Source organism: Lactuca sativa, chromosome 1 (assembly GCF_002870075.4).
Source record: "Lactuca sativa cultivar Salinas chromosome 1, Lsat_Salinas_v11, whole genome shotgun sequence".
NCBI lineage: Eukaryota > Viridiplantae > Streptophyta > Magnoliopsida > Asterales > Asteraceae > Lactuca > Lactuca sativa.
Window position 1 is genome coordinate 5,788,431 of NC_056623.2, and position 18,013 is coordinate 5,806,443.

The 18,013-nt window shown below is 33.4% G+C and overlaps 2 protein-coding genes across 5 annotated transcripts; both read right to left on the bottom strand.

Annotated features, from left to right (window-relative positions):
* Window positions 1–276: 276 nt before the first annotated feature.
* On the bottom strand, window positions 277–3,261 carry LOC111909292 (uncharacterized). Its single transcript, XM_052765052.1, has 6 exons — window positions 2,910–3,261; window positions 2,747–2,816; window positions 2,549–2,606; window positions 655–2,452; window positions 330–579; window positions 277–287 (listed from the first exon to the last, which is right to left on the bottom strand). The coding sequence occupies exons 1-6, from the start codon at window positions 2,943–2,945 to the stop codon at window positions 277–279; spliced, it is 2,223 nt and encodes a 740-aa protein (XP_052621012.1). The 5' UTR covers window positions 2,946–3,261.
* A 612-nt stretch (window positions 3,262–3,873) lies between these two features.
* Window positions 3,874–10,987, bottom strand: LOC111909291 (uncharacterized). 4 transcript variants are annotated; one of them, XM_023905084.3, is made up of 11 exons: window positions 10,709–10,987; window positions 10,337–10,384; window positions 9,537–9,651; window positions 9,208–9,408; window positions 8,978–9,100; window positions 8,744–8,781; window positions 8,464–8,587; window positions 4,894–7,524; window positions 4,699–4,794; window positions 4,474–4,610; window positions 3,874–4,384 (listed from the first exon to the last, which is right to left on the bottom strand). In XM_023905084.3, exons 3-11 carry the CDS (start codon window positions 9,612–9,614, stop codon window positions 4,141–4,143), a joined length of 3,672 nt encoding a protein of 1,223 aa, XP_023760852.1. In that variant the 5' UTR covers window positions 9,615–9,651; window positions 10,337–10,384; window positions 10,709–10,987; the 3' UTR covers window positions 3,874–4,140. The 4 variants fall into 4 exon arrangements, with proteins under 4 accessions (XP_023760852.1, XP_023760853.1, XP_023760857.1 ...); XM_023905085.3 differs by having other exon boundaries at window positions 10,337–10,404; XM_023905089.3 differs by lacking the exons at window positions 10,337–10,384; window positions 10,709–10,987 and adding an exon at window positions 10,239–10,278.
* Window positions 10,988–18,013: the final 7,026 nt, after the last annotated feature.

The window sequence follows — 18,013 nt, forward strand, 5'->3', positions numbered from 1 at the left end:
TCCAAGCCCCAGATTTAGGGTTTTCCTCGCACAGACCAGACTCGCCGAGTCCACTTGGCCGACTCGTCGAGTTGGTCTCTTTCTTATCGACCCGGATCCCGCTCCGACTCGCCGAGTCCTTCCTTTGACTCGTCGAGTCCCTCTTAAATTTAGGGTTTCCTTTACTTTCTTTTTTTGGCTTTCCAAACTTTGGGGTGTTACATGAACACTTCACAAAGGTTATTCAATAACATGTCTGAAATTGCCCTTCTTAATAGTTCATTAACAAAACAACAGTTAGTGTATATCTATACTACAATAAAAAATAAGACAACAAATTGAGAAAATACCTGAAAAATGACTTCTAGCCCAATGATGTGGAGGGATTTTCAAGAGCCACTGATATGCTTCTATGTCATAATTCCTTAGCTCTACCATTACAGCTTCAAACTCTGGTATGGTGGTGGCTGTAGCACACCTCCAAAAATACTCCTTGTATTCTGTAGTCTTAAATCTGATCCTCATGTTCTGGTATATGTGTCTAATACAGAACCTGTGTTCTGCATTAGGGAACAATTGTTCTATGGCTGGTAGAAGACCCTGTTGTCACCAAAACAAAATAAGAAATTAGTCTGTAATGCAACTAGTATGCAATATTAAATGTAACTATAGTACCTTCTGTCTATCACTGATAAAGGTGAAGTTGGAATTTGAATACAACTCAAGATCTTCAGCAAGACACTGAAGAAACCATTTCCAACTTGAAGTGTTTTCACTTTCAACAACAGCATATGCCAATGGGTAGGTTCCATTGTTGGAATCAACACCAACTGCACTTAGTATTTGACCTGGGAAAGGTCCCTTCATGAAGGCTCCATCTAAGCCTAAAAATTCTCTCAAACCTGCCTTAAAACCTTTCTTCAAAGGACCTAAACACACGTATATCCTTCTTAATTGCCTGGTTGGGGATGAAACCACAGGTTCTGAAACCACATCAATCTTTACAGTTGTACCTTCATTTGTCTTTTGTAGCTCTAGTACATAGTCTCTCAAAGCTGCATATTGCTTTACGTAATCCCCTGCAACATTTTTGGTGGCTAATGCTCTTGCCCTAAATGCTTTCTCTTCTGAAATACTAACTCCATAAGTTGATTGGAGTTGCTCTTGTAGGGCACGAACAGGCAGTCCAGGATTAGCTTCAATCTGATCCATAATACGTTTGGAAAGAAATGTTGCTGTGCAAGATCTGATTTTTCGTGTTTGGAGGCAGATGTGTTTCTGATTATAGGTCTTAATAAACCAATAGTCCTGTTCACTTGACCTAGATGCATGAAGTTTCCATGTGCATTTAACTTTATCTGAGTTTACATCTTTACCCTTTACCTTTTTCCCAGAGGTAGGTCCACCTACCCCACTTGCATTTAAAACTACAGTTCCATCACAAACAGCTGTCAATCTACTCTTGTCGTTTTTTGTGAATGAGATATTCCTCCTTGTCTCTAAAGCATGCAGGTCAATTTTGTCTTTCAATTCTTTCTTGGCTTTATATTTCTGCCCAATATGAAAAGCTACCTTGTGCACCTCACCAGCAGAACATAAGGTTTGTTTCCCCAGCTCTTTGATCATTTCTCTTCTTTTCCTGTTGTCCCCTGAGTCCTCACTTAATGAATCCCACTCGTCATTGTCAATTACCTCTAAATCATCTTCTTCATCACTATCTTCATTTCTTTGACCACCCATTCTTTGACATCCATTGAACTCTGCTTCTGTATCAATATTTAGATTGAAATCCTCCATGTCAACGTCAACATCTTCAATTATGTTGTCCTCATCAATCATAAAGTCACTATCTTCATCTTCACTGTTTTGATTCTCAAAATCAATGTCATCAGGCTCCTCTTGTCTCCATTCATCATTGAAAGGAATGTTATCTTGGCCTTCAAACCCATTAAATGGGATGCTATCTTGGTCTTCAAAAGGTTGAAAGTTTGTCATTAACTCATCATCTATGTTGATGTTAGTTGAAAATTCATTGACTCCTTGAGGATCATTATCCATGACAACTCTATACCCCTCATCTGCAAATCCTTCTACACCCTCACCATTGGATTTGTTCACATCAAGTTCTTCATTCACATCAATCTCTTTGTTTAACTCTTTTTCTGCATCAACTACAACAAATTCATCTACAAATCCTTCTACACCCTTACCCTTATCAACTTCACCACTTGCCATTGTTTTTTCAGCACCTTCCCAATCCAACTTAAGCTTTGTACTACAAGACGATGCCCCTTTACTATGTTTCCAACCTTTAGACCTACTAAATTCAGGTGTTGCTGATTTGTATAAGGTTAATGCTAACCCTAAATCACCCTCACCAACATCAATTTGGATTGGAGTTACCACTTCATGAGCAACTACAGGTGATGAGGGTCTAATGGAATCCTGCTTCTCCATGTCTTCTATTATAACCCTTCTTGGACCAGTTGGGGACATAAAATATGTAAGCAAGTTCGTTTGACCATGCTCTGTGTACACTTTAATCATTTTGTTATTATGGGTAACATACCGTGAGAGATTACGCACATCATCATCGTTACCTAATGCTCGGAGTCCAAAGTCAAATCCTTCATTAGGCAAACGAAAATGGTAATACATGATTTCAGTACCATCATACCCTAATTCTCTCATCATCAAGTCTAGTTCATGAACTGAAAATTCATCAATGTCGACAACATCAAAGTACCTTACTTGGCCGTTAATATACCTGATATTTGGAAACTTTGTGAAACTCCCTCCGTGATGAAGTTCAATAGAGAATATGTTGGGGTAACCAGCTTCAAAACAGAAAGAGACGATTGTTAGTTACAGATTTTCAAATTTTGAAGCTTGATCATAAAATACAGAGTTTTTCTAAGTTTGAATCTTACCATAAACTTCTTGAACGTTGACAATCTCTCCAACATTTCTAAGTCCCCACATTTTCAAAAGCAGGAACACAATCCAATTTTCAGACGATCGTTAGGGTTTTTGCGTTTGAATCAAGAGGTATGAGTAGAAGACGAAGGAGTGTACAGTCTGCAATCTAATTAATTGAAGTGGCGGCAACGGAGGCTAGGACCTAAAATGACCAAAATGCCCTCACATGGAGGGCACGTGAAGGCACTAACGGCCCCAAACAAACGGCCAATGACGGAATGGACTAAAAACCCATGAAAACCTTGATTTTGGACCTTTGGTGCAAGCTGGAAACTTTTTGGACCCCATCCAAAGGTTTTGCCAAACCACAATGACCAAATTTGCAGTTTTGTCATATTTTTATGACAAAATTAAAACACAAATGGTCCTTTTGGTTGGCAAAAGATATCACAAGTCGTTATGAGAATGGCTGGTCATGTGGTTTTAAAATCTTGCACAAGAGATCTTTATGTCTAACACCATTAAAAGAAATGGAGGTTAAGTGTTTGTAAAATGAGAAAATTACCTTCTTCTATTCTTTTATCCTTTTTCTATTTTCTTAATTGTTTCTCTTTTATTAGTAGTTGACTGAATTTAAGTCTCAGATGATGATTGATACAAACGAATTGGGTGACCTTTCAGACATCAAAGGTGGTTATAGAAGATAATATGATGCGAGAATATAGCAGAAAAAGATGTAACCTTTTCTAACTTGTTCCCTCTTTTTGTTACATCTATGATAATGACAAGACTCGAGAGTGGTAACAGGTAAAGTGTCCTACATCATATAAGATATGCAATATAAATGACAAATTACTTGTTGATATGCAATAAACATCAATCAACATAAAAGATAACTGTTCAACTAAAATGACACAGATAAGCGATGTTTATCTTGTTATTACATTAATGGAATGACTAAAAACAACCACCAAATCACCAATAAAAGAATCAAACCTTTCTACTAATATCAGAATATGAATTACAATTCACAACATGGATCTCACTAAAAGAAAAACTTCAAGCACCCAAAAACATGGTTAAAATGTCTGTGCAACTAAAACCCATTTACACACTTGCTTCTATCCCTTTTCACACCTGCTGACTCAGCTAAACCCGAAACCTATTCACAGATTCTGCTGATTTTATAACAACATTATGATAGACTAATTTAGACTCTACATAGTACAAAAGATTGTTATCTTATCTAGGGTTTCCAATGGAGGGTGATCTTGAGTTCTTCACTGTCATCATAAGTTTTTGTCTCTCACCTTCCACCTCAGCAAACTGCAGACTCAACTCCAAATAGCGTTCATGCATCTCCTTCAGTTCATTTTCCACATCTACATATTTGTTCTTCATTTCCAACATGTCTTTGATCACCTCATTGATGTCTCTGAAGCTTTTAAAAACCGCTTCCTCATCGCTGTGTTGTTTAAGGAAAGAACTGAAAATATATAAAAAGATTATCATGTTAGTTTGTTTGACTTTCAAAGTCTATTTGGTCAAAATTGAGTTATGATTACTTAATTTTACCTTTGGATGCTCGATTTGTTCTTTGATGTCAGTGCTTCAGCAAGCTCGATTTCCAATGCAAGCACCCTCTTTAATGCATTTCCATCTCCCGGGAGATCCGTAAAATTTGGGTATATTCCCCCGAGCTCTTCATTAGCCTTAAGAAGCAACAAAACTAACAATCATAACCAATAAAAATGATAATTAATTAATGTTAATGTTATTCTGTATTTTTGCTGAAATCACCTTGTGTAGTTGCACAAGTTCTCTCTGTAAATCTTGAAAATTTGAGCCACTACTCATCATTGAAAGAATGGATCTCTCCTTCTTCAACCCCTCCAACTACATTACAACAACAAATATCAATCACACCCAAAAAAAATGTGGAAAAAGACGCTAATGCCCCCCTCATTGTCAAAACTAAGAAATGATTAGTTTTACCTTGTTGATTTGTGCTATGTCACCAGCCATCTTTTGTTTAGTGGCAATCTGGTCTTGCAACAAAGAAAGTTCAAATGCAATTTTCATCTTCTCCTCTTCACATTCTTCCATGATAGAAACAATCTTTTGTTTCTCTTCCTTACAACATTCAAGATTCAAAAGAGCACATTCGAGTTCAGAATGTAAAGATTCTAACTCGGCTTCCAATCCCACAATCTTGAAAGACAATTCTTCAATCTTTTTCAAGTAAGAAGCTTCGGATTTCTTCCTACTATCAATCTCATCAAGGGCATCTTGTAATTTAAACAATATGTTATCAGCATCCCTTTTGGAAACCAAAAGTTGTTGCTTTAATTCTTGCACTGTTGTTTCACATTGTTCTTTCATGAAGGCCATACGTAATGATTCAGACCCCCCTTCCCCTTCCCTTTCTGGATCCTTCTTTTCATGTTTTTCATTATCATTTTCGATTATCAAAGATTCTGAAAAAGTTCCTTTAATCAGATTTTGATTAGTCTCAAACATAGAAGCAACCTGGCCTGATAGCATGTCAAGGTCCTTCTGCAATTGAGTCACTGCAATCGAGTAATTTGACCGGGCCCTTACAAGTGCTGACTCAGCAGTTGTAACCCTTTTCTCAAGCTCTTTGTTAACACGTTCCAAATCATGTTTTTCTTCTGTAAGTTTCAAGATTTTCTCCTTCATTTCATCGTGTATTGAATCAGACTCAAATTTGCATGTCGAATGCTCGTTTTTTAAGCTCTCGAATTCTTTAAGAATCTGTTCCCGGTTTTTCTCGAGCTCTTGAAAACGTGCTTCTGCATTCACAACCCTTTTCTCAAGCTCTCCGTTAACACAATCCAGAGCATGTTTTTCTTCTATAAAGTTTGAGATTTTATTGTTCATTTCATTGCGTATTGATTCAATCTCCAATTTGCAGGTTGAAATTGTATCGATACATGTCGAATGCTCGTTTTTAAGGCTCTCAAACTCTCCAAGAATCTGTTCCCGATTTTTCTCGAGCTCCTTGTTAGCAGAATCTAAAGCATGTATTTCTTCGGTCAATTTTGATATTTTATCATTCATTTCATCACGTATCAATTCAGTCTCAGATTTACAGGTTGAAAATGCATCTGCACATGTTGAATGCTCACTTTTTAAGCTCTCGAGTTCTTCAAGAATACATTCCCGGTTTTCCTCAAGCTCTCGCACACGTGATTCAGCATTCAAAACCCTTTTCTCAAGATCCTCATTAACACATCCCGAATCATGTCTTTCATCAGATTTCAACATTTCAATCTCGGATTTACAGGTCAAAATTGAGTCAACACATTTTGAATGTTCGTTCTTAAGACTTTGAAGCTCTCCCTCAAGTTCTCGCACACGTGATTCTGCAGTGTTAACCTTTTTCTCAAGCTCCTCATTAAGACAACCCAAAGCATGTCTTTCTTTAGCAAACTTTAAGGTTTGATTGTTCATATCACGGCGTATGGACTCAGTCTCGGATTTGTATGTGGTAATAGTTTCAGCACATGTCGAATGTTCGTTTTTAAGGCTCTTGAATTCTTTAAGAATCTGTTCCCGGTTTTTCTCGAGCTCTTGCACACGTACTTCTGAAGATGCAACTCTTTTTGTAAGATCTTCATTAACACAACCCAAAGATTGTCTTTCTTCAATGAATCTTAATATTTGATTGTTCATATCACGACGTGTCATTTCAGTCTCTGCTTTGCAGGTTGAAATTGTGTAAACACATGTTGAATGCTCATATCTAAGGCTCTGAAACTCTCCCAGAATCCGTTTTTGGTTTTCTTCAAGCTCTTGAACTAGTGCCTCATAGTAACACTCCATCTCATCCATTTTTCTAATTAGATTTCCCTTTTCGGTTTTCAATTCATCCACCTCCCTTAAAACTTGAAAACTTTTACCTTCTACTGAATCAAAACCGTTTGTGAAAACCGTTTCCTTTTCAAGATCATGTAGGATTCCAAGAAGCACCTCCAAATCTGAGTTTAAATTAGATGCAGTAATCCCAAAAGGAATCTTTTGTTGGAGCTCACGTATTCGATTCTCCACAAGTAAAAGCCCGTTTGCCCATGTGGGTTGATGGGCCTGGGTCCTTTCAATAGATTTGGGCCTTGATTTTACTTCTTTTAGCTTTTGTAGTTCATCTTTGAACTTGGAACATTCTGATTTGAGCACCATAATCTCTCTTTCTAGTTTTTGGCCTGAAGAAATCTCAGCCATTAGATGCTGTGAAATGTTTTGTGTTTCCATTCCCATTTCATTAGCATGAGTATGCAAAGCAATTAGTTCCAGTTTAAGTTCTGAAATGGAAGCCTCAGCCATTTCCAAGCTTCCTCTGAGTCTGTGATTCTCTTCATGAGCAATTGCTAAGTTATTATTCATTGAATAATCTGAATTCCATCCTTGATGATTGGACTGATCTGGTTTTTCAGTTGTTGGGCTTTGACTACATGTGGGCCCGTTTGAATCCCGGGATTCATGGATACTTGGCAATTCATGTTTATCAGAATAATAACATTCTGAAAATTCTTCATGTATGCCTGTTTCTTCAACAATTGTAATAAGCTCTTTAGGTTCTGATCCCAAATGTGTTTCTGTATTAACCTATTTAAAGAAAAGCAAAAAGATAAGAGTAGTTTATCTTGTAATAAATAATGTAAAATGCTTGTATTTTGATCATTTTACAATGTTCTGGCGACTTTTTGGCTAGAATTGACCTATTTGGTGGTGGAACCCTGTTAGGGTGGCTTAATTATTAAAAAATTAAAAATAATGTATGTGATCCCAACTTGGGAAAAGTGTATAAAAAGGGTGGCATATTTATTTATACATTATCACTAAAAAGAATCATATCATAGGTACACAGCATGCAAAAAGAGTTTCTACTCCATGTGTCCCATGAATATTGCAATGTGGGTCTACACTAGTGTATACAACTTGTTTGAATGCTAATATAATATCTTTAAAACCTTTTAATAATAACAAAATAAAGGAATCTTGTGGACCAAAAGCAAAACATCATCATGATTTAAAATAGTGATATAGGGCAAGTGGCTGTCTCTATCTTGAAACATTGGCAAAAAAAGGGTAAAATATAATAATTAATTAACATTACACTTTCACTTCATGTCTAATCAAGTCATTTGGCTTTAAGCTTTGTTATTAAAATCATACAACTTTTGGAGACCACTAATAAAACTATCCAACTTCATCAACATGTTACAGATTTTTTGGTTGAAATCACCAAAAATAATTAAATTCAAAGAGTAGAATGTTTTAATGACGAGTTTTAAATTCCAATGACCAAAATGAAATAAAGTTAAATTATGTTGCTAATTATTGCGATCTGCCCCAAAAAGGAAATATCTCAACTTTCATTGGATGGGAATATTTCCTTTATTGGCAAGTTTTTCAAGCTAAAGCTACCTATTTGCCCACTATCATCATTATAAATTATGATGAAATAAATTTGGTCCACATAACTACTATCAATATTAAAGGGTATTGTAGACATTCAATAGATAATCGAAAAGACAATCAAACCTTATTTCCATGATCTTCAGAGATTGTTAATTCAGAAGACAACGATGTTGCAAAGCTAGGTTCCACTTCCCGATTTAGGTTGCTGCTGCTCTGAAGTCCCCTATCAAATTGCTGCTCAAATTCTCTGCATAGTTTCAGAACAAGGTTTGACTATTTGATAAATATCTAAAATACCCTTCAATAATGATAACTGATTTACTTTTAATAATGTAATTTCACATCTAAAAAACATAAAGTTGCAGCCTTTATAGGGAGGAAAGAGCAATTGATGATAAGATACCTGAATCCAGTTTTAGCTGTCAGCAACTGAACTGTAACCTGCCACCAAAAAGATCAAGTCAACCATCCACTTGAAAAGATTAAAAGAAATAAATGAACAACTTAATACAAAAACTTAAGCTATATACAATTATACATATGACTGTTTCTTTTTTACTTGGTATAGATGAACAACTTAATAGAAAAAAAAAAGTCAAGGAATGAAGATTAGAGTCAAAGATTTTAGATTCCTCACATGCAAAAGGATTCCATGGTCAGATCCATCAAGAGGCAAAGAAACAACCAAAGGACTTGATGCATCTGCATATTCAGCAAGGTTTATGGTAGCCTCACCTAGAATGCTAGCCCTTGAAGTACCCTGAAAACACTTACAAACATTTAGTAATCTAACTTGAAAGATGAAAATATATTTCAAATTTTTATATTTTTTTTATAAAATGGATAATTGGAAATCACCCCGCTTACCATTCCCACAATGAGATTGTACAACTTGTCATCATATCGTTTGTTTCTAGCATCTTGTAGAAGTCTTGTAGTTTCATAGATAGGATCTGCCCATTTACATGCTCCATTTCTTACATTTGCTTTGCTAGTTTTTGCAATGATCTTTCCAGATTCGATTGGTATCAGACAAATAAATAACTTATCCCATCCACTCTGTGGAATCTGATACATTGAAACCATCAATAAAACATATAAGTTTCTTTATCCATACAGGACTTAATGGGAAAAAAAGGAAACAGGGATTGAATGAGTAATTGAAGAAAAGAGACAGAATGAGGAACTCAACATACATTTGTAGCATGAAACTGAAGCCGAAAAACAACTTTTACTTTAGCCTTCTCAAGCTTCCATTTGGTAGCCCTCAACATCACTGTGCAACCATGAACCTCAAATCAAGATCACTGCCTGAAAATTTGCAAAAACAGTTCCAATTGATTCAACAGAACTCAATAATACATCAAATTATCTCTAACTAAACCCAAATTGTAATTCTGAAAAAGTAAAGAACAGACTATCAATAATTTGTGTACATGAGAATAGGCAATTAGGTCAATTTGACTTGAAATTTTGCAAAAATAAAGGGGAAAGTTCCATTTTCATGTTTCAGCGTTAAGGAAGAAAGCTAACTTTTCTTAAAGAATAATAAAGAAACTTAATCATGCCTATAGAGTCAATGGAAAGTGATTTGTTGTTAGTCAAATATCTTAAATACCCTTGAGTAACGGGAAAAAAAATGCAACCTTTTTGGATAAAAATCAACAATATCAATAATTTGTAAACATGAGAATAGGAAGTTATGTAAATTTAGCTTGGAATTTTTCCAAAACGAAAGTCAAAGAAGTTCAGAATTTCATGTGTCAACATTAATGACGACAAAATAACTTTTTTTAAACTAAAAATAATAATAAAGAAAGTTAATCATGTCTGATGCTCATATGTTCCCCCCAAATAACAGAAAACTAAAACTCCATTGCACATCAAAATGGGCTCACATTGCAGTCGCAGAAGTGTGTAATAAATATGGAACAGAAAAATCTGCAAATACGATTCAAAAAATTCATTAATTGAGCCTGAACCAATAAATGCTTACCTTCTTCAGATTTTTTTATTGTGATGAAGTCCACTCTGGTCCGAAACCCTAAAAAGTATGAACAGGAACTACAGATTAATTAAAATTAAATCATTAAAATTGTAAAAGGACTCTTTAAAACGACCAAAAAGAAAGAAACCAAAATGTGCTCTCGGAGTAGGAAAAAACGAAAGGGAAATCAGCTCGGTAAGTGTCAAACTTCAAAAGTTTAGTGAGAACACCATTTGAAATCAATTAGTTTCGCTAAAAGTATCGACAAAAAAATCAATTTTAAAAATTTGGAGAAACCCTTTGATGGGGAACATTATTAAAGATAGCAAATCAAAGGTGAAGATGTTTTTTAGAAGTTTAAACATCGCATTCGAAGCTTACTTTGAGAAAGTATGATAGAGATTGGAATGGATATATAAACTGTATTACACAAAAATGCAAGATCTGATGAGAAGGGCAACTTGCAATTGAAGCAAAATTCAGGGAATCTGACAGAGATTATGTGAAGTATAAGCGTGAAAAGGCAGTAACTACAACTGGGTTTTCGGATTCTTTAATCAGTTGAGTTGGCCATTGAAATGAAAAGGGGAAATGGGAAAAAGCAGAAAGTGAGAAAAATAGCAGAAATGACATCGCGCCAAAGCCATGACTCTTGGTCTTGGTCTCTTGGATAATATATTATGCACCGAATGTGGTCATAAAAACTTATGACAAATTCCGGAAAAATACAAATTATTTTTATTTTCATTATTGTTAAAATATTTTTATTATGAAAAGTTATTAAATTTTTTGACACTCTAAAATTGCATTTTTTTTGTTACTTGATTTTATCATGAGTATAAAATACATAAAAATGTAAAATATCTTTATCAATGCATCAATTTAATTATTAAAGTAATTACACTCCTCTGTTACATCATTAAATTATCTATTATTATTATTATATTTTCTTTGTTTTTCAATATATATATATATATATATATATATATATATATATATATATATATATATATAGAGAGAGAGAGAGAGAGAGTGTGTGTGAGTTAGGTTCAAATATGGATTGACATTTATTATATGCACATGTGGACAATTCAATTATATGATAATGATAAAGAAAATACATTGTTTGATAATGTGAATATGTTCATTCTTACATAACTATTGTAATTATCATGCATTATCACTAATTAAATCATATATAATGTTATTATATATATATATATATATATATATATATATATATATATTTATATATTATTCTCATTCTGTCATAATGTTGTTAGAATGTTTATTGAATCGTATTCTCTAATAATGAAAATGAGTGAAAAACGATGCGTGAAAACAAAAATAAATAAAAATTAGTGAGAATACATGAAAATGATATTCACGTAAACATCACAGGTCACATTCATTTGAAAATGTTATTGTAATAGAACAAATAACAATATATATATATATATATATATATATATATATATATATAGGTAGGTAGGTTCAAATGTTTCTCATATCTATTGTGTGTTAGAATGCACCAATAGAAAATTTAGTATTAATTATATCTATATTAAATGCTATCCATACTTATAACTCATTTTTATGGAAACTAATTAAATTCATCATTAATGTTAACAATAATATTCTTTCAGAATAAATTCATATCTAAAAGAATGAGAGTGTATTCTAGTAGAATACAATATCGTTCTTCAAATTCCATGCAAATTTATTGTATTTTAAGTGAATGAGTCCTGAAACAAAATACGTACTCATATATAAAAACCTAGATGCGAATTCATTCTGAAAGAATGTTATTGCTGACATTAATGACAGATTTAATTAGTTTCCATAAAAAAAGAATTATAATTATGGATATCATTTAATATACATATAATTATGGAAATCATTTAATATCTATATTTATTTAATTAAATAATTATCTAATTTACTCAATTCCTATTGGTGCATTCTAGCACATAATAAATGTAAGAAACAAAATAATATATATATATATATATATATATATATATATATATATATATATATATATTAGTTATTTTAAGAAAGTAATTAATGCATATTACATGTTGAAGATATAATGGATATTAATTATATCTTCAACATTTAATATGCATTAATTATTTTTTTAAAATAACTAAAATGATTGGTCCAGAATTAATCATACATGCACACAATAAATAGTGAAAACATTTGAACTTAACTCTCTCTCTCTCTCTCTCTCTATATATATATATATATATATATATATATATATATATATATATATATATATATATATATATATATATATATATATATATATTGAAATTTTGAGGGTGGATCTGGCCTACCTTTACTCATAGGTGGCTCCGCTCACGCACACACTATAATTACATTTCTTTTTTTAAATAAACATTTATTAATTTAAATTAAAAAATAAAACTAAAAATTAAAATTATATTCATTAAAAAAACTACAACAAGCATTAATTAAAAATGTCGTATATTTTCAGGATCATATCTTCATTTACTTCTACTTCAAACGCATAACAACACCGTCATTTAGTAATATAACTTGAAAAAAAATTATAATTTTCACATACAAAGTTATATCAATCATTACATCATGTTGCCTTCTACCAATCACAAAGATAATATGTAAAAACCAAAAAGAAAAATACAAATCACTTCGATTCTCACATGTGTAGCTTGAAAATTAATTTTTTTCATAGGCCATGTAGATTTTTCAGTAAAACAAAAAACAAAATTGTAGGTCGCTTAGATTTTTATAGATCTTAAATCTTTATAAATTAGTTATAATTACCAAATTAATATGAGCCTTAAATCTTAAAATAAAAAATATAAATAAGAAAAAACATTTATACCGGTGTTATAAATATAAGACGAAGCAAATATATTATATTCATATACATCTCAGTAAATAATATAAAACAACCCAATATTATCTATAATCAATGGCAAGAAAGAGCAACAAAATTAAAGCACGACAACAACATTAGTTTTCTTGGTTCAAATGATTTATACCACTTGGAGGACGAGACAAATTTCATCAAGTTAAATCATTGATGATTCCAACCACTTGTATGATGACATCAATCATTCAATTGTGATGTTATAAATATTGCTTGTTTTACATAAAAATTTATACATTGTTATTTATCTATTTGCTTGACAATTGTAAAATAAATTTGTTGTTATATGTAAAAGAATTTGTCGAAACATTGTAGAAAGGGAAATTAAATATCCTCCTACTACTTCTTTCTATAAATCCTTCTACCCAATTGAAAAATGACATATGTATCATTTAATGCTTATTTAATGATATTTTAATACATTAATATGACACATGTCATCATTTAATTAGGTAGGAGGATTTGTATGAACAAAAGTAGGAGGATATTTAATTTCTCTTGTAGAAAAGGGAAATTAAATATCCTCCTACTACTTCTTCCTATAAATCCTCATACCCAATTGAAAAATGACATGTGTATCATTTAATGCTTATTTAATGATATTTTAATACATTAATATGACACATGTCATCATTTAGGAGGATTTGTAGGAACAAAAGTAGGAGGATATTTAATTTCTCTTGTAGAAAAGGGAACTTTTAGATCCTGTATGAGATTGTTTTTCAAAATGTTTATTGGCTTCTTGAAAAAATCAAGAATTGATGATTTTTTTGAAAAGTTATTTTTTTATTTATAAAATCAATGTTAGTCAAATATTTTTTTTAACTTATTATTTTTTAAAAAGCACTTCTAAACATCTACTTAACAAGATCTTTTGGTGAAAATACATAAGAGCATTGGGTGTGGGCAACGGGATATAACATCAAATTGGTGTCACCTCATCCATAACACCAAGGGGGAAATGGTGTTCCAAATATTATATCATGTTAAGAGGTAGAGAGAGAAAATAAAAAAAAATTATTTGATTGGTTGATGAAGGAGATAGCCAATCATTTTTCTTGTTTCATCTCGTCCTCGTTACCACAAGATTCACCATAACAAGATTCAACAAGTTGGGGGCGGTGTTCCCCCCGTCATGACACCGTTGAGGCATGCCACATCAGCATGTTGCTTCTCGTTTTTGGCCCATACCGCATACTCTAAAACAAGAAAACACTGAAGACTAATAATAATAATAATAATTATTATTATTATTATTATTATTATTATTATTATTATTATTTATTAAGGTTAACTATATAAAAGAATATTTTTTTCGTCTTGTAGGTTTACCGGTAATCTTTATGTTTTATATAAAAAAATAGAAAATAAATTCAACATTTTTTCAAAAAAAAAAACATTAACATTTTTTCTCAAAAAAAAAAATTAAGTTTACAAATTTTTTTGTTTGGACCAACTTTTTTGGTTTCACACACATAATTCTTTTGTTTTTATTTATGCTATTCTTGATACTTTTATACATTAAAATTTAAAGACATTTGAGGGTTTTTTTTTTCTTTTTGCAAAACAAAGAGAAAGGATGTTGGGTCCACCACATATAAAAATCTATTTAAAAAATGTCTGAAGATTATAACAAATATAGAACCACGGTCTAAATTTGTTTGGTATCTTAAATTGTGGTATAAGTTAGCTTATCATATTAGACCACTCATGGTTATGGTTTAGAATATACGACATATGGTTTAGGTTTTAAGGCTTATGGTTTATGGTTTGTGATTTATGTCTTATGACCTATGACTTTTAACTTGTGGGTTATAAATTATGGTTTATGGTTTATGGCTTATAACTTAGGCCTTATGACTTATTGGTCTATTGTTTATGTTATTAGGTGTAGCACCTGATTCAAAGTATTTTTCATTTTGACCATTGGTGTGTGAAATTTTTGCATATTTGGTCCTTAGGGGGCAATTTTGCCAATTCTGGAAAAACTGGAGTATGTTGTGCGTACGCACTTAGAGGGCAAACCCTAAATTCTAAGGTTTGGACCTTATTTAAACAACACTATGACCCATGACCCTTTCATTTCCTAGCCTCCATCGCCCTTTTGGTCAAATTTTGAAACCTTAGCCCTTCTTGAAGAGATTTGACCTTCTTGTGTGTGATTCTAGTGTGTGTTGGTGGGATTGAAGAAGAAGAGCTTAGAAGAAGGAGCCTTAACCAAAGGAGAGTTTGTAGATCCATGTTTCTCACATCATTTCTAGCTTCATTGAGGTATAAAAGCTTGGAACTTGCTCCTTGTATGCTTAGATATAGTCTTTATGAAGTTTTGGTCCCTTTTTGGTCATACGATGAGATTTAGTGGGTTTCTTCCACTCCAAATGTTAGATGTTGCTTCTCTTGATGTTTCTGAGGTCCTTAGTCCATAAAGTTAGCATCTTGATGGTTGTGGATCAACTATGCATGTGTTTAGGTCATTTTGGTAAAAGTGGAATGTTAAAAGTAAGGTTTGGGTCCTTTTGAGCCATGCTAAGGCTCAAAGTTCATGAATTTATGGATTAAGATGTTTAATAAGACTTGGATCTGAAGTTTACGTTTTTGGTTGCAAGTATTAAGCACTTAATGGGAAAAGTGCTTAATGGGCACGTACGTTTCCCAGTCCCTGATCATGCATGTTATGCGATATGTATGTCGGGCGTAAGCCATGCTAGTGATTGTTGGTGTACGTAGGGCGTAAGTCTGAGTACGCCGAGAGTACTCAGTTGTCGTTGACTTTGTTGACTTTTACGGTTTGGTCTATATTTGGACTAGAGGAGTTTTGGGCCTTATTGGGCCATTATCCTTCTAACTTTAGGCCATTGCTAGGCTTTGATCCTTCTTGGAATTAGGCCCATAATGGATTTTAGGCCTCATTTAGGAAGTTTGGCCATATTGGGCTTTTTGGTGCTATTGGATTGGGCCTCAGATTTTAGGCTAAGTGAGGAAAGGGTAAAATGCATTTTTACCACGAGTACTAGCCATTGGACTAGGATTCCCGCTATGGTTTGTGGACCAATTATTATTTGGGTATTATTTGGTGGTGTTAGTGCATGGATTTTCTGGATCGGAAGTCTGAGCTTTTATCTGAGATATTCAACAGTTTAAGTTGAGTTTCCTCACTGTACTTGGAGGGTCGAAGACACCAATGCCGACCCATGGTTTATTATGATTAGGAGGCTAGTTATATGTGTGAATCTTGCATGTATGTTATACGATATGTATGTCGGGTGGGGTCTGATGTCAAGCGAGGGCTTAATGAGTGTATTGTATGTTATTTATCTTGGTGATTCTTGCATGTGTTTTATGTGTCTGTATGAATGTCGGTTGGGGCCCGAGGAATGTGATGAGGCGGGCCCCATCTCATGTTATTGACATATCTGTTCAGAGCGGGGCCTGAAGGGTGTGGGGCATGGCCCATTATATGTTGATATGTATGGTATGAGGTGTTTTGGGGAACTCACTAAGCTTCATGCTTACGGTTTTCAGTTTATGTTTCAGGTACTTCTGGTTTGAATAGGAAGAGCTTGGGATGACCGCATCACACACAATGTGATTTTCGATTTACATAACTCTGATGTATTGTATTGGATTGGTTGATTGGAATACTCTGATTTTCTTTTATGGTTTTATAAACATGTTTGGGTTGATGGTTTTGTTATAAATAAAAATGAAACTTTTGGTCTTAAATTTGGGACGTTTCAAGTTGGTATCAGAGCCTTGGTTTGAGGGATTCAGGCAAACTCTCGGGTGTTTCTGAACTCAACTGAGGATTTGGTAAATTTTTTCATAAAAAGAAATATTTTACACAAAAAGTTTCTAATAAAAGAAAGGGGTGTGGTGCATGCAGTCGACCGAGCTCGAGTAAGTTTTCCCAAAATACCCATACATGTTTATATTATGCTTTGATTTGTGAATATGTGAATCGCATGCTAGATTAGGGCTAAGGATCTGCCCAGGATTTCATTATAGAATGATAGGAGAGATGCCTTTGTATGCCTGTTGTATGAGCTTGTAGGCTTGCATGCTAGTACTAATCAGTTAGTGATAGGATGGCCTGTTTAGGTTATGCTTGATTCCAATTACTCGATGCCCGAATGTTGCTTGCTTTGTGCTTTTAGGATTTCTCATTAACTTCAGCTAATTAGTAAGCGGATATGCTAAGTTACATATTATTGATACTAAATAATTTTAGAAGGTTAGGTTTTAACTCTATTGCGCAACTCTTGTTTGAGTCTAATTGTTGTAGTGTGAGACCTTTCATTCGAAAAATTATATTGTGTCGGTGATATGTAATTGTATTCATAAGGTAGTTAGAGGGTGTTAGGGGGAGTTTCTTCGGAAGCTGATGGCGGAGAGTTGTGTGGGGATTGACCTAGGAAAACCTAGGAAGAGATTCGGTGTTGGGAGCATTATCTTGTTGAGGGGTTTTATGTATAGATAAACGAGTGACTTGGAGGATTTGGGGCGATCCTTGAGGAAAGTATGGATTGGTGTGGAAGGTATTATGGGTCTGTACTTGTTAGGTGTGTTAAACCCAATAAATATTAGGGGTACAATGGACTCCAAATACACTGCTTTAATACACTAAAAACTAATACAAGGCAAGCAGGGTCGAACCACAAAGACACGAGATAAAAGTCTATACCTCTTTGTGCAAGGTACTTTGATCACAAAAGGGGATTTTGTTTGCAAAAATAATATAATAAAATAACAATCTACTTAAA

What these genes read in the sequence shown, in the direction of transcription:
- LOC111909292 (XM_052765052.1), bottom strand. Translation starts at nt 2,945, where the DNA reads ATGTTGGAGAGATTGTCAACGTTCAAGAAGTTTATG. An exon ending in CAACGTTCAAGAAGTTTATG is followed by an intron (nt 2,817 to 2,909) that starts GTAAGATTCAAA and finishes TCTGTTTTGAAG; the next exon opens with CTGGTTACCCCAACATATTC. An exon ending in ACAAAGTTTCCAAATATCAG is followed by an intron (nt 2,607 to 2,746) that starts GTATATTAACGG and finishes TGCCTAATGAAG; the next exon opens with GATTTGACTTTGGACTCCGA.
- LOC111909291 (XM_023905084.3), bottom strand. Translation starts at nt 9,614, where the DNA reads ATGTTGAGGGCTACCAAATGGAAGCTTGAGAAGGCTAAAGTAAAAGTT. An exon ending in TTCAGTTTCATGCTACAAAT is followed by an intron (nt 9,409 to 9,536) that starts GTATGTTGAGTT and finishes TCAATGTATCAG; the next exon opens with ATTCCACAGAGTGGATGGGA. An exon ending in CTGAAGATCATGGAAATAAG is followed by an intron (nt 7,525 to 8,463) that starts GTTTGATTGTCT and finishes TTCTTTAAATAG; the next exon opens with GTTAATACAGAAACACATTT.